General features: G+C 42.4%; 1 protein-coding gene across 2 annotated transcripts; it reads right to left on the bottom strand.

Moving 5' to 3' along the window:
• Positions 1-783: 783 nt before the first annotated feature.
• Positions 784-19,250, bottom strand: slc6a17 (solute carrier family 6 member 17). 2 transcript variants are annotated; one of them, XM_034538088.1, is made up of 13 exons: positions 19,173-19,250; positions 18,893-19,089; positions 15,066-15,483; positions 12,687-12,844; positions 10,918-11,044; positions 9,282-9,463; positions 8,396-8,506; positions 7,384-7,625; positions 7,088-7,280; positions 6,336-6,528; positions 6,087-6,246; positions 5,556-5,718; positions 784-5,399 (listed from the first exon to the last, which is right to left on the bottom strand). In XM_034538088.1, exons 3-13 carry the CDS (start codon positions 15,364-15,366, stop codon positions 5,037-5,039), a joined length of 2,193 nt encoding a protein of 730 aa, XP_034393979.1. In that variant the 5' UTR covers positions 15,367-15,483; positions 18,893-19,089; positions 19,173-19,250; the 3' UTR covers positions 784-5,036. The 2 variants fall into 2 exon arrangements, with proteins under 2 accessions (XP_034393979.1, XP_034393978.1); XM_034538087.1 differs by having other exon boundaries at positions 18,893-19,198.
• Between the last annotated feature and the right edge of the window lie 753 nt (positions 19,251-20,003).

Below are 20,003 nucleotides of genomic sequence, written 5' to 3' on the forward strand. Positions count from 1 at the left end.
GATGGATGCATGATGTGTGAGTGCTATTAGAGCTTGCATCTGTGTTGCACAGCTCATGGCGGTTTGGTATAGGCTGAACTGGACATAGTGCAAACCGCTGTGGGCTGCCGACCAAATAGCTGCGTCCATTTCCGACCAACTGTCTGCCACTGAGCGGAGAGTGAGACAAGCATTATAAGCAATTTAGTTGTGGGAAGATGGGAGGAAAAAAAGCTGCATGAGTGAAGTCCTCCAGCGGTGCAAAATATCTTCTTTGATTATTAAATAGAGCAATTGATTGTCGCTAATAAACTAAATAAAGTGAGCTAATAAAAAGATACAACTGAAATTCAGACATGCACCTCTCTTCAAAATGAGATATGTAAATATCATGAGTAAACTTCTAACTTCTTAGAAGGGCACAGGGATAGTTTTCTGTGTCTCTTTCACCTCCTTTTAACATAAAGTAACTGTCCACTGGTAAACAAGAAACACGTTTACTTTATAGACATGTAAACGACGATACCGAATTAAGGAGTTAAAATTTATCCACATTGAGATTTTGGTAAGTTGAAAATCAAAAGAACTTATTATATTACCTCCTGCCTCTCTTATTGAGTCTAGGTCAGACAATATAATGCAGTGACAGTTTCAAGAATTTCTTTTGTCTGAAATCTATAAATCACAAACGTAATGTTTGTGTTCGGTCATGTCCGGATAGACAAAACATTGTCCTGAAAAACACATCTTTGCATTTGGACTTTCATATAAATCAGAATAAATCAGACCAACAACATTGTTTGTTTGATAAAACTGTTTATTTTAATTTCCTGTTCGCTCCATCATGTCCCACACTCTTAAACTCCGGTGTCTTTCTCGTTAGACATTTCCTTCTGATTGTGTAGTCAGTTTAGTGCTGGAAGCTGCTGCCGTTCCAATGAGAAACACAGAGGAGAGATCGCTTACATTAGTGGTCCCAGTTCACTGACACAACATGATTTTATTTACTGAATTAGATCAGCAGCACACAACACTGAGAGGAGAAAAAAGAACACATTTAAACACCAAAAACCTACATATACTCACACACACACACACACACACACACACACACACACACACACACACACACACATATACATACATACATACACATTTTCACACACACAAGCACAATCACAACCATTTACAACCACACACTAACTAACAAATGACACCAAAGTAACATTACAAAAATCAAAAAATATTTCAAAATGTACAATTATTATTTACAGCTCACTCGTACTGTAGATACTCTGTGTGAATTCATCAGAATGTACATCAATATGTACAGATTAAATACATTGTCTTAAATACTATAAATATAACTATGGGTTTGGTCACATAAAGACTGTTTGCACAGATAAATAAATACACTATTAATCTGTTTTTATTGTTTTAATCACAGTAATTCAACTGAGTTAACCTCTAGAAGTGGCTTTATAGTACACAATGCAACACCGCTGACACATGGACAAGACAACGAGACCCTGCAGTCTTTGTTTTCAATAATAAATATAAAATATCAATATACACCAATAAATGCCAATATTTCATTACTGAGGAAATTTGAACTATCATGAGAAGAATTTTTGACACTGTGCAGAGTATTTCAACAGTGATTTTATACGTAAGAGGCAAAGACGTGCTGAGGTGGGAACTCCTTGGTGAAATGTGGCAAACTGTGCATCATATATTGAAATAAGCCAGGGGTTTAAACATGAGGATGCGGTTTCCTAGAGACTATATAATCTCTGGTGATTGTGCTCTCTCCTAACCCTCTCATTTAATCATTGTGCGGATCAGCTACAGAGCAAATCAATGGTGCAGTTTAGTTTATTGTGAAGATTGAAGTGCATTTAAGTGTGCAGATCCTCCAGTGACCCCGTGAGGATGCAGGAATCAGACCAAAACTAACATGATCTAAAAGTTATATCATCAAGTTCATCCACACCGGCTCTATTTTAACTCATTGACTGGTGCTTGCTCACCGAGGAATGCAACTCCTTTGTGCTCACTTTCCTGTGCTTCTATAAATGTGCTTTAACTCTAAGCCAAAGCTGCAGGTGAATACGGATGAGTGCCCTCACCTGTACTCACCTGAGGTCAAGTGTTGTTTATGTCCCAAGCCAATTGACCAAAAGTATCTGGTTTCTTGTACATGTTAACGCAGTAGTTTTTTCCACACTCGCTTATAGCTACTGGACAGGTAATAACCTGTCCAGTAGCTATAAGCGAGTGTGGAAAAAACTACTGCGTGGCATGTTTACGTGTTCATTTATCGTGACACATTCAGGATGGAGTACAACCTCTTTACCTTTATTTAGACAAGTCTAGAAATATCCCCATAGTGATGTATTGCTGCTCTTCACTCTGCAATGCAGACTTTCTCTCCTTTACTTATTCTTACAACATTTGTCATAACAGAACTTTGAGGAACATACCAGGATATGACAGAAAGGAGGGGAAATAACTAATATAGAAGTGTTAGGGAGTTATACTATTAATTACTTCAGTATACCACGCAATATATCACAGCTACTGTAGGCTGAAACCTGAGCTGATGTTAGAGCCATGAAAGAGGTCACATGACCACATAGGAGAATAACATAGGTGTTGGTCTAACATTAGGTATGACAGGAAGGAACAACCGCGGTGCCAGCCAGTGGCATAGAAGCATCGATCAACACGGGTGTGATAACAAGGCAAAACTCAACGCATCAACCCGCTTTTAATGCCATAAGTTGAAACATTACAACTTGATGAATGCTCACATTTTAAAGGCATAAAGGTATGCCGTACTAACACGCAAGAAACAATGTAAGATGTTTTTGCAAAGAGGCTTGTGATACATTTGTGTATGTGTGCCTTGTATGGATATTCAGCCATCTATCTCTCTTGATATGAATATTGCTAACCAATACATATGCTGTGAGAGTGACGACAACGCTTTTGTTAAAACAGAACTTAACAAACGACTCCAGGGTCTCTACCTAATTAAAGTGCTCAAGTGAATGAGACGAGACATTGGTCCAAACTCACTACATCATTGAGAAAACAAATTGACAAAAGCACAAGGCAACCAGACAACAGGGACGCTGTTGAGGCACCAAACAATGTGACTGACTATGCTTCACACTACATCTGTTCAGTCTCAAGTATTGGTGTTGTCTCAGGGAGGGGCCACGAGTCAGAGTCATTGGCTCCTCCGCTGGCCAGCAGAGACACCCAGTGGTGAAGTCTGTGTACTACCACTTAGTCCAAACCTTTATCCTTTACCCTGCACATTTTCCACATTCTACCCCTAAACATCGTCATCCAAGATTCTACATTAAAAAAAAATTTCACACCTCAGTTCACAAAAATACATCAAAGTGGAAATTGTAGTGCTTCTTAAATGATGTCCGTAGTGGTCATAATTTAAGGAATGTATAACAATTAAACCCGAACATTGTATTGTACGGGTGACAAATTTAAAGCGCGGCACGGAACTGAACCTCTTATTCAATGCACTGTAACAACATTATAGCTTTATTGTTGTGTTAGCTCAACAGTAAAATGTCTCATCTGTGTATTGCTGAACAAACAGCTGTGCAGGTGGAGCAGACAAAGCACTGTCTGCTCTCTTCCTCCGCCTCCACATCAGAAGAGGATCTGTATCTATGGTGCGTTGCCACGGCTTCCCCTGGGTAACGCAGCTCTATTTTTAAAGCGGCAGGGTCACCAGGAGCTCTCATTCAGCGGCAGACGACAGACACACTGACGCACACACACTTGCACATGCACATCTGTACGTATACAAAGACAGACTATCCCTTCTGGCTCTGCCTCTCTCACACACAGACAGACAAGCGTAAGCCTCTCTGCGTGTCTCTGCCCGTGCACTACCACCTCTGCCCATCTAAGGCATTGATTCAAATGGAATCGCTTGAGTCAAATGATTGATTCAAAATGGAAAAGCTTGGTCTAGACCACCCTAACCAGCTACAACTGGAACAGCACAGAGACTACATGTGCAGCGGTGTTGGCAACAGCTCCAGAATCTCGTTATGTCGAGGAGAAAGGTTGTTTAAAAGAAAAGTGCTGCTCTGTGTTAAGGCTCAGAGATGCTCTAAAACAATAACAGGAGACTGTGCTCCCGGTGTCCACCGAGAAGAAATGAAGAGGTGAAAGGTTTCCCCTCATTTTGCACTACTGTGGTGTATATACACGATTTACGGTGACATCTCAGACTATTGCACAACACATATGTACAGTATTCTACATCAGTGGGAACAGAAGGGATAGAAGGAGATCCACAGTTTCACTTTGACTGCTGATTATTGCTGATGCATGAGAGGCACAATAAAGATGTAATGTGCTTGAAACACTGTTTACACTATCAGAATCACTTATTACATACTGTTATGGATGCATTTGTAATCATTTTGTTTTCTAGATGTGACATTTTCTCACACGGTGATACAGATCATGAACATATTTTTCTTGTCTGAGTCTCCTTCCATCCTAACCCCACAAGGAACAATCTTCTCCAACTGAACCAGAAAGAAATGAAGATCTCCTAGCTCTAGGAACATCCAACTGTCTCAAAAATAACCTTTTCACACTGGTGAACACACGGTTGAGTACAACGTAAAGCATTTAGCGCTGCACACACCTTAACCTCGGCCGTAGCTTATTACAAAACAGCCTCTATTGAAGCCCTCAGTGGACCTTTCATTGCTCCCACTGGTACTCACATTCCCACGATCCCTTCATTTCAACCGGGATTTGGCAGCACAGATTTGGCAGCGCAGATCCTATGGCGGGTAAGAAGGATAGGCAAGGAGCATAGGGGCAGAAAAAGGGGGGCTAGAGGGACTCAGCTCTGGGGGTTAAGGTGTGAAGAACGCGGCAACAAATGGCAGTAGATTTTCTCTCCCTATTGACTTCCTCTGTTCCTTCCTTACATCCTCTGTCTCCCTCTCTCAAAGCAGGGTTGGGGTTTAACAGACGGGAGGATCTATGATCTCAGTGGATCATAGCTCAGACTCGGGCGAGCCGATGTTCTGGTAGCCCGTCTTGGTGCTGGTGCCGTAGTTGGTGTTGGTCATCTCCTGGGTGCCGCCGGGGCCCAGGTAGGCGCGGTGGGCGGGCATCGGGGAAGGAGCCTCGCTGGGGTTCTTGTTGAGGATGAAGCGCTGCTCGTCCTGCTCTTCCAGGTTGGAGATGTCCTTCATCATGCCTTTACGGTAGGAGACGGACAGCTTGTTGGAGCCATCCGAGATAAGGTTGAAGTGGCGGACGATGAAGACAATGGGTAAAGGCAGCATAGCCAGCACAATGAGGGAGTAGGCCATGGCTGAAGCCCAGGGAGGGTAGTTGTGGAAACGCTCTGCGCCCTGGCAAACCAAGAGTGCATGAAGAAACAGACAAAGAGGTATAAAAACAAGGGAACGAGGAGAAGGACATTTATGGATTAATTATACAAGTCTGGTCGAGCTTTCACTCTTTGTGTATCTCCTTCTTACTATGTGTAAAGACACAACAACACTGACCTCAGCCTCAACCCAGGCGTTGTATCCTGCAGGACTGACGACCATCTCGATGACAGTGGCGATAATGAGAACCACCAGGACAGCTGGCGACACATACCTCCACATGTAGTAATAGAATGAGTACGGCTTGAAACCAAGCATGTCCTCCAGGTCCTGCATGAACCTGCGAGGAAGTGAAAGAAAGAAAGAAAGAAAGAGTTTCTAAGAGTCCCAGTTGGCCATGCCAATGATGAATGCACAATAACGGGCTCAATCCCAATGTCCCACCTCAGGCCTTAAACCCTGAAACCTCAGGGACTTACCGACGTCACCTGGTAAATGGTTGTGTGAGAGACGGTGTAAATACGAATGGGGGAGCGCACCTCAAAGTCTGTGAGGGTTTAAGGCTGTCCCACTGTCACATCGTCAAATGCTTGAGGGCTCTCATGCAGACATTACCAGTAACTGGTACTTGGCAATAAACAGTTCTGGATTCTGATTAAAAGGATTTCTATCCAAATATGGCTGCGTCTACATATCCAGTGGAGTCACCTCTTAGTGCCGTAGATCCAGGCCACAGAGATGTTCTCCAGGATCACGACCACAGTGAGAGGCAAACCAGCTGAGTAGTCGTCAAACATGGTGACAAAGTAGTTCCCTGAACGCTGCACAAACAGCAGGCCGAGCAGGAAGGCCACGATGCAGCAAGCCACTGAGAAAAGAAGAAGAAACATCCAGTGAGAATCACAAGCACTTTAATTTCATGTACAACATATTTAAGTTTGATAACAGTCAACTCACCACAGAGGATCTCTTTGCGGATCTTGAAAGCATCCAGAATGGGCGTGGTGATGCCGGTCATTGTGCCGATCATGCTTCCCAGACCCAAGTTGATCAGCATGAAGAAGAACATGACAGACCAGAAGGGACTGGCAGGGAAATGTGTCATGGCCTCTGTGAAGGCGATGAATGCCAGACCAGTGCCCTGAACCGACTAGAGGACAAAAGGGGGAGGTGGAGGTCAAAGGTGGCTAGAGATGGAGATGAGTGGAAAATCAACCGCCTAACAATATTCCTCTAAATGATCTGTGTATTAAAAGGTTCTCTGAATGGTGTTCAAAATACGCAACGTATTCTGCATTTTGTATGCTAAGTGGTTAAAAACTGACTCAGTAGAAGAAACTGGGGATGTATTTTCATTATCGATTATTCTGCGGATGAGTTTCTCAAGTTTTTGATCCGATTAAAAACAGCAAAACATGGTCATTATATTTCCCCAGAGTCCAAAAGGATTGCTCCTTGTTTTTTTTTTTTTTTAATTTGTGCTTAAAAAAAGAGTGAAACAATTAATCGATTGCCAAATTGATTGATTGTTTGATCTAATTGTTGCAGCTCTAGAGGAAACAGTGCTTTGCTTAGCATCCTGGTATTTGAACCTCACCCGTGTCTTTAAAAAAATATTAGGACACTCAAACACAATCTTGATAGCTAAATATGTCTATTCCCAAATACTCATCACATTCCTTTCAGCTTGTGAATTCCCCTCTTCTGACCTTGTTTAGTTCGTCCTCCAGTAAACAGGCGTCCAGCCCCAGCTCTCCGAAACTGTCCTCCTTCACCGTCTTAATGACGCTGTACATCTCGGTGTAGTCCTGGGCGGACAGGTGGGAGAAGTTGATGTGAGGAGGGATGAGCTCTTTGCTCAACACACCTGTGTTTAGGAAGCCCAGAATCGTCTCTGCATTACTGCACATAGAAATAGGAGATGTGGAGAAGGACGAGTTGGTGAGTAAAGGTTATTGTAAAAAAGAAAGATCGGTGAACACTTGTTACAGTACGACACACTTACTCAACGACACACTTCTCGTTCATGACATTCGCCTTGAACCCCAGGACAGCAAACACGACTAAAGTGGCCAAGATGGAGGTAACAAAGTTGATCGTGGAGACCAGTAATGCGTCAAAGTGGCAGTTGTTGTCTCGCTTGTTGTAGCTGGAGAAAGCAATGACGCCTCCGAAGCCCAGACCGAGAGCAAAGAAGACCTGCGTGGCTGCTTCTCTCCACACCTGCGGCTCCAACATCTTTTCCAACTACAGACAAGAGAGAGAAAACATGTCATTGTTTATGTATTTTTAATAACCTTGAACCTTGTTGTTATATCCTCAAGAAGCTTTGTGATAACTTTTGATTCATATTCTGCCTACTTCACATTTGATGGAAAAATATGTTTTGTACATTATTTTATATTATGCCATCCCTCTGTGAATCAGCATACTTGGTATCTCTGGAACCTTTGGGTTCAAACGATATCTTATCTGGTTTTATCTTTAACTCAAACTATCTTTTTAACAATTTTGTATGCAAGAGTAACAGAGAAATCCATATGTGTACTCTTGTTGCAATATACTGTGCTGACGTGTGATGTCAGCAGATAGCCTGACTACAAAATGAATATTGCATGATCATAAAGAACAAATAGCAAAGTGCAGGTTAAAATTTTCCATGTACTTATAAATATTCACCACTAGAGGGGGCATCAACCCAACTCGTGACAATGTGGATATTAATGACATTTATGTATTAGGGGATCTGACGATCAGTCACTCATGGCTGAGCAGCTTGCAGAGACAAAGTGTCTCACATGTTACATACTGTATCTGTTTGGCTGACAGTGAAGAAGTGATCAGGACAAAGACAGCAGCCAGCTTAAGACGACCTGTTCCCCTCCAGCACACCACAATGGCATTGTGGACAAACTCAGCAAACTTCTACACATTCTATCATTTGGTGAAAATCCCAATTCTGCCAAGGTAACCCTGTTTTAGAGTCACCAATTTATTGTTTGTTTTATTCGTCTCACCTTAGGGGTGAACATGTGAGCGATGCCGTCCACCGCTCCCTTCAGCATCAAACCTCGCACCAGGAAACAGAAAAGCACCACATACGGGAAGAGAGAGCTGAAGTACATCACCTGAGAGAGAGAGAGAGAGAGAGAGAGAGAGAGTCCATTACACTGTGTTTCCATGGACACGCTTTTCTGAGGCCTCACACATGGGAAAAACTGCGACCATAAATGCATGCACACACACACACGCTCACACAAACATGCGCACGCACGCACGCACACATACACACACACACACACACACACACACACACACACACACACACACACACACACAGCTTTGTGTTTGCTTGGCACTGAATCTGTGAAATCTCACCAAATGGGGAGAGGACTCCTTGAGGTTTGAAGAGAGGAGTTAAAAACCCTTCCAACAGCATTTCTGGGAATCATTGCAGTAAAATGACGACGATAATTGGATTACTACGTTTAGAGAATAAAAAACTGTGTCATACTATGGCGATCCATTTATTTTCCCTTTGAAAAAGTGGGCTGATGTTGCGCTGTGGTGTATGACTCCCTCTGAATATAGAGATTACAGGATGTTGTTGCAGTTGTTGCCAAATTCAGCATTTTCCATCTGCATCCTGAATACGTTTTTGCTTGGTTCAGTTTAAGCTTATTAATGTTGCATGTGTTTCGTCTTCTTCCATAATATAGATGAGATCCAAAAATAGACAAGTGTTTTCAAGCAGCTTTAGAATCTGTTCACTGAAAACCATTGGCAAAGTGAATCAATCCCTCACTGATAATGAGGAATCATTCATTATGAAAACAATGCATCTTTATATGTCGTAATCTCTGAAGGCTCTGTCCCTGCTGTGAAGCCATGGAGACCCCGTACCTTCCCAGAGGACTGGATGCCCTTGATGACAGCCAGGCAGACCAAGATCCAAGCCACCAGCAGGGAGAGGACCATCTTCCAGTTCAGGCCACCCGTGTCGTCGATGCTGCTGGTGATGTTGAGAGTCTGGCGGTACCAGAAGTAAGTTGTGGCCGAGCTCTTCTCACACTCCGGCACCACGACTAGAAGGAGGGAATTGGCATTAGCAGTGCATATGTCAAATGCACCATGGACAGCCGATTTGAGTATTTTAATAATTCTGAACAGGTACACATCAGTCAGAGAGGCTCCTAATTCATTGTTGTATTCATTGATTTATTATTACTAATGCATTTGTGTGAAATATTGATCTTAATGTTGATGTTTAGGCAATTGCTTAAAGTGTGCTTAAATTATAAGAGTCATATGTTTAAACATACATCTACGAGTCATTTCTATCTGTTAATTAAGTCAAAGCCTTTCTTTCACAAAACAAACTTCTAAAACAAAGTGTAATCTTTCTGATTAAATGCAGCATATTCCTTGTGCATACTGACCCTGATTTCTAGAAAACTTCCCTTCATTCATGTTGGAGGAGAGTTGAAAAGATCACATTTTCTTTCAAAGACAGAAACTTTTCAGTTTCAATCATTGACAAAAGAAATACTTACTAACATGGAGATTTTTCAGTGTTATGTTTTGAATGTAAAATGTAAAAGGTGGAGTTGCATTTCTTTCTTTCTCAAGGTTTTGCAAAGCCAATTTTTGTTTACGTCCCTTTTTACTACCTTGAAGTTGCTGACAAATTGCTGTGTTTCTTGAAGCATTACCGCCACGTGTTCGATGGAATATTGTGAAACTATTGTAAGGAATATGTATCATGTGCATGTTTATCTCATGCAAAATGGAGCCGACTGAACAAAGCATCGCTTGGTAGGGCTAATGGTCAAAACCTCCACTGAGCTCCTTCAATCTGCAAATTAACAAGTGCCTGTAACTAGTGGAGTATAAATAACAACAAAGCAAATACAAAAATACTCAAGTAGTACTTCATATTTGTACTTGAGTAAATGTACTGACTTGCTTCTACTATTGCACGTAGCTTAACTGAATCCTGTAAGACGCTCCACAGCATCCCCGCTGCATTCATAATCATAAGCAGAGTGGACATCCTGCCCTCTAATGTTAAGCTGATGCCCTTTACTCTGCCAGAACCCGCATGTGCCTCCACCACAGGCTACCAGCTGCCAGCCATTCGAGGTACGGACACTGTCGTCGGATCATACCATCTGACAGGCCTCGCCGATAGAGCTGCTCTATAGGATGGCGTGCAGGGCCAACCCGCCTATAGAGACGGCACACGTGCATCTTCTGTTTGCCTGCAGAAGCTCTGCTGCTTCACTGCTGAGGGACAGCGAGGCTGTTTCAATGCAAAGGCACGTTCTGCAGCTTTAAGCCCCGCCCTGCGTAGCACTGGGCAGCCTTTGTGCGTGTGCTGAGATACTTGACTGAATATGAATTGTCTTGCAGGCATTAGGTTTTCCTCTATGTGGTGGGAAGGTTTTCACACACAAAAAAAGCTCTTTTGTATGGGCACTTTGTCTTGTGCCGCACACCTCTGTCTGTGTTGTGCGGTGGCATTGTGTTGTGCACTCACTGGCTTGGGTTCCATTTATTTGGATGGGGCATTCAGCCCAAGGCAGTGGAAACTGGAAAGACTGGAAGAAATAGAAGATGCTCCAGCCGATAATCACATTATAGTAGAGGCCCACAAAACCGCAAACCTGAAGGGGGAATGAGAGAAAAAGGCTATACTTATCGCTCCTAAAAAAACAATCACTGTCTCGCCACAAAAACATCAGCGTGGATAAACATTATGCAGTTTGTTGAGGTGAACGTCTCTTCTTGAGTAAGAGCACAGGCGCTGAGCACACAGCTTAAGTGGATGAATTATTGAGCTGTTTGCTCTCAGCAGCCATGGCTGGGTCCTTTATGAGAAGGTATTTATAGCTGCTGAATCTCCCTCTGCCACATGCCTAACTGTGCCAGGCCTCTCCCTTCCCTCTTTTGCATTAGATTGATGAATTTGTGATCAAAAGGACGGACAAACACAAAGACAGAGGCAGTCAATCACTGACTTGTAGGCCGATGACGCTGATGGGATGGGTGCATGAAGGGTCACCACTGCAGATGATGGGGATAGATTATGACAGCGATCTACGCTGGTCTTTGCATGCTGCTTGCAGTAAGCCATCAAGAGGAACTACAACTAGCAGGCAGAGGGGCGTCCAGTAGACTGAGTGCCACAGCACATTTGTTGTCTCTGCACAACATCTCTGACTCAAGTCAAGAAGTGAAAGTGAGAAGATGACCATTGGTTGGTGTTTCAGGATCTTAAATACAGATTGCATTTCTTCAAAGTCTGTTGTTATCATGTGTACAATAATTATGATAAAAACATTGCTCTTCATGGCATTTTATAAAAGGGATCATAAATTATCACACATCGGTTTATTATAAATGTTTTAATGCTTAACAGATCAGTGATAAGCTAGTAAAACATGGTTGACAGTTGCGTGTGCTTTTAATTAACAGTCTCAATTGCTGAATGGAAAAATATGCAATGTGTATTTCCAGTAATAATAAGATATCAAATATTAGCTGGTCAATAATAAATCCGAAGGTAGGGACAGAGGTTAATTTAAAGAGACAGGTGAGTGGAGGGAGTGGTTGTTGTTGACTTGAATTCATTTCACCTACAATATATTCCAGTTGGAAGTTTTTCATAGCTTTTAATCTCCAATCTCTTCTGCAGCTAAATGAACTTCCCACAGTGAAGACCACCTGATTAGATGGTCATGGGCATGATTTCATGCTGACCTTGTGAATGAAACTACCCTTTAACAGCCATCCATTTTTATCATAGATCACTTCACATGTTTTGTTACAATCTGTGACAAATGTTTTAATTAAGAAGAAATAACTTCTTATTACTGATCTGCAGATAATTGATCAATTATATTTAGGACTCCCTGTAGTTAAGACTTTCAATGTTGATCGGTCGCTCCACAACTTCACTAAATATTTCAACTACAGTATGAAAATGTTCACCGGAGATAAAGTCCAGTGATCCCTTAGCTTTCTGTGCAGCACCATGATCAGGTTCATATTTCAGTTGATCCAATACTTTGTTTTATAACCAAATACATCCAAAATGATACATCCCATCATCCTCAGCTGCACTTTGTAATGCTGATGTGTTATGATGATGAATGTCAGCATGCTATTTTGTTAAGTAAGAATAGGGATATTGTTGAAATATAACATGTAAATGGGAATAAATAATGAAGAAATACCTTTCCAAAACAAATAAAGTGCGACCAGTATGACATGTTAATTGATTAATGGGCTCATGTTTGCGCTTACCATCAGACTGGAAACCCCGATGCCTCCCAGCTGTGGGTAGACGTAGTTCCACACCCCGATGCTGCCACGCCTGATCCTCTGACCCACTGCCAGCTCCAGGAAGAACAGGGGGATGCCAATGAGGAGGAGGAGAATAAAGTAGGGCACCAGGTATGCACCTGAGACAGCAGAGGGACAGAGGAAAGAGTGTACAGCAGCTTTGGTTATCTAAATGTTGGAAATCCATTTTATAGTGAAGGACAAAAGCTCATTGTAAAACAGCAGAGGGGACATTGTTAAATTCTCTCAGTGAGTCTATTCTGTTCATTATGCATCCCTCTCTTCCTCTCTTCCCTCTCACACGTTTCATCTTTTTTTTTGCATAAGGAATAATTGAGAGGGAGCAGCAGGCACTCAAAGACAACAAGTCACGTCCGGTCCGTCCTGCTGTCAGGACATGAAGGGGCACCACGGTGACAAACCATCCACGGCCAGAGAGGACAGCTCATACTGACGGACAGCTGGGAGGAGCAGCTTGTTCCCAGGCTGAAAACAAATGACGCTTGCCTCGATCAGGAATACTGATCACGATGTGAGTGGCTATTAAAGCAAGCAGTAGACAAAGGAAACAAAGACCCAGTGTTGTGTTGCACAGTGGTATTATTATCTGGGCCGTTAGAAGTGACTTCTGTGTTGCTGACTACTTTTCCTGATCTTTGATGTCTATTCTGAGCCCAAAACACACAGAACAGAGGAAATCAAAACGTGACCAGGATTGGTCAGAATGGTTACCTGGAGGATGACGCTGTTATTTTAATTACACATTGACATTTGTTATGGCTCTCTGCATTTCTAAGGTTAAACTATATTCTTAATGAAAGTATCCATGGTAGATATCCATCAAGAAAACTATTTAACATTATTTTGTGACTGTTCTTTGCGATTAAATAAAATAGTGTAAACCTTCACTTTACTAAAAATGGCTGAGAGAGACAGAAAAAGACGACGTAATGGACAAGGATGGACAATAGATGGAGACATTTTTATCCTCATCTCTGGAACAAGCCCAGACAAGACAATGCAACACCTCCCATGGTGTCAGAATCCAGCAGTGGATACACACTCATTACTGCACACACTCTGATTAATATGATTCAGCTTTGTTATATCATGCATATCAAATATCCTCTTTACACTCACCTCCTACATGAGGTAGAACCAACAATGTCTGAAAGCCCAGGAAATCGGTATTTACTCCTCCACTTCCTCCATCTTAGTCATCAGGCTGTTATCATCTCACTATAAAACCAGTAAATCATAATACCAAAGAGATAGGACCGGCAAGAGCAGCAAATATAGACTGAACAGGAGGACGTTGCAGCGTGCAGCGAGCCCTGAACGTTACCTCGTCTTGATGGGGAAAACAATCTCATCTTGTTGCCGCTGACAACACAAGTCTGAAAACGCTGAAGAGACTGCCTTTCTGACTGAGATGATTAGTTAATTTGTTGACAGGACGCAATTTGTCAAAGAGGAGGAGGCCGCAGAAAGTCAAGAGGCAAATTGAGCAGAACTTTTATAAGAGAATGGGGAAAGAGGTGCAGCACAGGCCATGCTATGTACTGGAGATGGGTAATTAGGATGCAAATATACCCAAACACTTTGGTTTTTATTGCAATGTGCTTGAAATATTAAAATTAATTAATTAATCCATGTGGTTGAAACTGAGAGGCAACGTGATATTGCCTTAAAATAAGCAACTCTTGGTTTACTTGAACAACCAACATCGGTATCAACTAATTTAAACAAATCCTACTTTTAAGCCAGAAGTAAACATTCAGGGCTCAGCCGAAACCTTGAGGGGTCACGGGGCTTCCTCCCCAGGGGGAGTGTTTTTTTTTGCTATTTAAGGAAGCTACATGCACTATTTTTCAAGCCATTTGATAATAAAATTCCCCCAAATCCTGCATCATATTTGTACGTAATTGTTTTCCAACAGTCAACACACCAATGTTGAGGACGAGACATTTTTGCTCCTGCCACCTTAGAATCTAACCTAAGAATCTTTTTTTACAATGTGGACGAGAAAAAACAAATCTCATGCCCAAACCAACGGAGACAATCAAAATAGTACTATTAAGGTAACAACTCCCATCTGGCCACTTATTCTTTTGAGGATTTTACACTAATACAAAAATAATAGCATTGACTCAACATTTCTTTGCTAACAATTCATTACTCAGCACCCTGAGGGGACACATGGTCACCATGGGTGGCCCAATTAGGAACACACTTCCAAACCCAGGAAGTGTTTCTACACTTTGCACATTGGGCTGCCCGTTTCTGTGATTCAGACTGATGATATGCACACAAATCATGCCCAGATATACATCCACATACCTCCTCCGTTCTTCTGGCACAGGTAGGGAAACCTCCAGACATTACCCAGGCCCACAGAGAAGCCCACCTGGGCCAGGATGTACTCCAGCTTGTTGTTCCAGGCCGGTCGGCCGTCCTCCAGGTCTGGGTCAGGAGAGGGTATCAGGGCCTTTACTGGAGCAGTAGAGCCGGGACTCAGACCCATACTCATCTGACTGCTCTTATAGTCCATGGGGTGCTCCAGGGACAGCAGGTCAGCCACCGACTCAGTGACCGGCTCATTGCTGTGCTCCCGCTGGGTCACCTTGGTGTTCTTTGGCATGGCTGCAACGCCGGAGCACCTTCAGGTTGAAGGTACAGGAGGAGGCAAGGAGAGCCTGAGGTGCCTGACTTGACGAAGATCCGGAGGAAGCAAGGAAATTAAGTTGTGCTTTTTTATCTGTGAAGAGAAATATTGGAGACAGGCAGGAAATTAGGTGTTTAGAGAAGAAATCCTTTTTTTGCATGAATCATAAATTGCAAAACTGTGATTAGCTTTTCCACCACTATTTCTGATACTTTTATAGACCAAGCAATTAATTGAGAAAATAATCATATTAAATTCCTAATAAAAATAACCGGACGGACTTGTGACCGGCGACTTTACCCATTTCAGTTCAGAACCAAGCACGCTGCTTTTCCTGTTTGCTACTAAACACATGGAGCATTTTGAAATGGTCGTAGAACTGCATCACTCTAGAGCGATGAGTGAGGTATTTCACTAATCCACTTCATTATGGAGAAAGATACACTAATATTGAATTACAATCAATTTCACAGCAGAGCCCATTATACCAAGTATAGTCATGTGAATAGCATGAAGAGCAGTGAATGCAGTATGAGTGACTGCTGATCTCCGGAGAAAACTATAAAAACTAAAGCCTGCAAACACGTGTTTTATCATTTATTACCGTCTGAATTATTTTCTCATCACACAGCGTTAACGTCTTGACGGTAAGTTATTTTAAGAGTCCAAGAGTCCAGTGATCCTGAAAAGAAACAAGCTGCCTGGAAAGTTAGTCCCTCCGAGTTCCCTGGTATGTGACACCTTTTCAGAGGCCCTTTGCAAATCCAATGCACTAATAATCCTGTGTGCTGATAACAACACAGAAGAAGAGCTACTGTGTCCATTAAAGAGGATTGTACTGTTAGTAAGACACCCAGAGAGCTTCAGTTAAACAAGACATATTGATTAAGAGTACTCCGTTAATTTAGCATTACACTCCTGTCACTCAAGATGGACAGTTTGAAAAGCAAAATCAATGTTTCTCCTTTTTAAAAGCCTAGTGTCTACATTAACCACAATGCAACTTGACCACTGAGAGTTTGAATAGAGAGTCCGGTATGCTAACAGAGGCTGTAGCTTCAAGTGGAGCTCACTTCTTTTCAACTTCACTCTCCCATATTCTTTTCATTTTCAGTGTACGGCTCCAACTAAAGCTAAATCTAGTGAAATCGCTTCAGGTCATTTATGCTCTTTCTGTCTTTAAAGTTTAAACTACTTGTCCACATTTACAGTACTACCAAGACCTGACAGACTTTGATGTGCAAAATCAGTTTCCTTTAAATGAATGGTATTTTATGGGTGAAAAAGCATCTTGGCTCTTTAATAATGTTACATGAGGTGCTCTTTAATTCCACCTCTGCTATAAAACACTGTGGGCAACCCTGTAGACACTGTAGAATTAATCCTTTAAAATGAAATGGAAATGTGTAGCTGCAAGCATTAAACACTCGACATGTCAAGACTATTGACCCTGTTTGTCAATTACATGAAAACATAGTGAGATAGTTTGCATGTACTGCAAAGTAACTAACTATAGGTCATCTTAACAGTGCATGAGGAGGACGCTCTTGGCTAAATACCAAAGAAGCAGCTACAGGAGCAGAACATGACAGAAACCAGACTTTGAAGACTTTAGGTTCAGCTGTCTGACTTTTCACTCTGGGAGCTCAAGAGCAGAGAAAGCAGAAGTGTTTGATCTGGAGTCAAGGCCACTAATCTGAAAACAGATGCAGCCGATGGAAATCATCAGAGGGGCTTTTATTCACAGTGACTTCTCAAAAACGGTTGCCGGGCGGCTGGACTCTGAGCCGCACCAGCAGCACGCACATTACATTCCTGAACAGTGGCGCTGAGCCCCTGCAGTCACGACGCCCAGCACCCCCGAGGCTCAGAGCTCGACACTGATCTCAGAACAGTAGTGACCTTTCCCACAGCAGTCTACAGATGCACAATACAGAGTCATCATCGAACACTCCCTGAATTTGGTGTGAAACGATGATCTGCATGTTTGCAAACAACATGTTTTAGCCAAGATGTTTGGTTTGGGGGATTTCAATGTGTGTAGAGTGCAGTGGAGCTCTGACAGACTACTCACACTATGTTTTGCTCTACTTTTCTTATGAATGGAAATGTTGATATAGTTAGAAACAAACTGTTCCAGTTACTGTTCATGAGTTAGGATGATGGTTGCCCGCTACACACAAATGGCTGATACAATTATCACTCTGACTTCTAATCATGTGTAGTGAAAGTTTTCGATGTTGATGCAGAAATACACCAGCAACTTTCCGAGTTTCACAGTATGTGCTGACACAGATGGCAAATACAGAGACAGCAGGACTTCATACAGTGTGAGACTGTTACAGATTATGACTCAAGGATCAATCTGAGGGAAACATGGTGTGTAGTGGAGAAGCATACTGAGGAGAAAAATGCATGATTTTAGGAGTGTTGAGGAACATGGGAAAACATTAATGCAAAGGAAAAGGTGCTGCAGATACTGGAGGATGTATTAACATCAACGCAATGGGAGTGTCGGGCTCAGACCCCTGACACCAACACGTGCAGTCAAATGAGGTAGATGTGTGAATCCAATGCATGTTCCTGTAACTATATATTTCATAATTCTCCATAGATCGTTTGGTGTTGATGACGTAACAGAACAGGTTCACTGTTTCTCCTGCAAAGATTCGCACCACTTTTATCTTGTCTGGTTGCTAAGCAATGGCTATTCCTGTGAAATTGAAACCCCATCCCTGCAGCATCAGTGGTCGCCTATCTCTCCCCTCACCATCTCAAACAGGCCGACATGATACCCCCCAGAGGGTCGGCTGCAAATAACATGGAGCTGCTGTAGCAGGACTGAGGGGGTCGATAGATTGTGGCAAAGCTGGAGGTGGACGGTCTGTTGTGGGATCTATTGCAGGGTCAATCAGGCAGCCATCACAGGCAGAACAGTGGTTCATTGTAAAATACAAGATGTGTACAGATGCCATTCAGTAATGATGAATTACTTTCTCCAATAACAGTTGATCCTGAACGACACAGGTATTCACACAGCACCTGCTTGGCCTTGTTCGGGCATCTTTCAGACACGTTGCACGGCTCACATGCAGCTTGGGGACTGACTCTGTACGGGGGATATAACCTCAGATGCCTCGTCAAGGTCAAATGAATCACATAATGATATTATTATTGCGGAGATGCAAACCACCCCAATACAAGTCCGCAGGAGATGAACACCCGCGCAGAATGTGTCACCTATACCAGCTATATTTGGACACCCGTGGCGCGGCGTCGTCAAAACACGGAGGATTAATGAGCCACGTTCCCCGTCAATGTTGCGGCCAAACACCATCTGTCAAGTGAGCATCATCTCTATCAAAAACACATAACGTGTACGGGTAACGGGTGGGCGTATATCGCTGGTTAGTCGAACGATTCACCACAATACGGTTTATTTGAACACAGTGAAGCAAACATATCTAATTTGACCAAATGGATGAAAGGACGTTATTCTTACCGTATGCAATGAGCAGAGCGGGTTGTAACGTCCGAGTCCGCGTGACAGTATGGATCCAAAGCGAGTGGACGGTCTCTTCATTCAGCCACCGTCTCTGTATACAACATCTCTGCGAGATCCGCTTCCAGTCACACAGGGCGCATGGTGCGTAAGTTAAATCTGACGCAGGAGCTCAACGCCTGCCTCAAGTTCGGTTCCTGTAACAATAACGTGTGCAGGTTATTGCGACTGTTTATCCCTTTAACGGTGGTCTGCAGCACTGCGAAATACCTGCCCACACCTCTGGTTTCCACGTGCTTATGGCTGTGTTGTTGGATAAATGAGCGCCCCATAGTATTGAGAAATGACCATGGAAAGAAAGTCACGACGAAGTCTGACGCAGGTTTGAGTCATCAAATCGTGCGCACGTCAGCAGTTGATCCAAAAAGCGGAAAAAACATCTGCAGTGTTCCCAGGACAATAATAAGAGAATCACACATGTATCATTCAATCATGTACATCAAATGAATTGATTTAATAAGCTGCTAGTGAAAAAGATGTTTGGATTGATAATAATGTTTGAGAATACTGATGATTATGATTTTATCTATCTTACCATTATTATTATTATTATTATTATTATTATTATTATTATTATTATTATTATATCTGTATTAAGTAGTTTAAGAAATATACTTGCCTATCAGTTCATCTTTACATTAATGCAAGCTATATACCCTGACAAAGTTGACCTCAATTACAGAGGCAGTGCTTGATGTTAATAACTGAATTTGATGTAGACTGAAATACATGTGAAAAGACATCTGCTTCCTAATGGATGTATCTCAAGTGTAGATCATTTATGGCACAGTCGTTTTTCTCTCTGACTCCATCAATTTGGTTCTGTCTGCCAATGCTCCACACTCCATATGTTTTCTTCTGGCCTATTAGGTGCAGCTTTTTATTTTCACTAAATAGACAGAGATTAACAGAGAAGTTTGTCTGACTTTTTCTCTTCCTTTTTTTGTAGGCTGCAAGACATAAGACACAGATGTCTTTGGGGGATTCTAGTATTTAGAGATGCAATGTGCTACTATACGCTGAAGGATATCCTGCAGGAGTGACAGTTTAT

Source organism: Cyclopterus lumpus, chromosome 7 (genome assembly GCF_009769545.1).
Source record: "Cyclopterus lumpus isolate fCycLum1 chromosome 7, fCycLum1.pri, whole genome shotgun sequence".
Classification (NCBI taxonomy): Eukaryota; Metazoa; Chordata; class Actinopteri; order Perciformes; family Cyclopteridae; genus Cyclopterus; species Cyclopterus lumpus.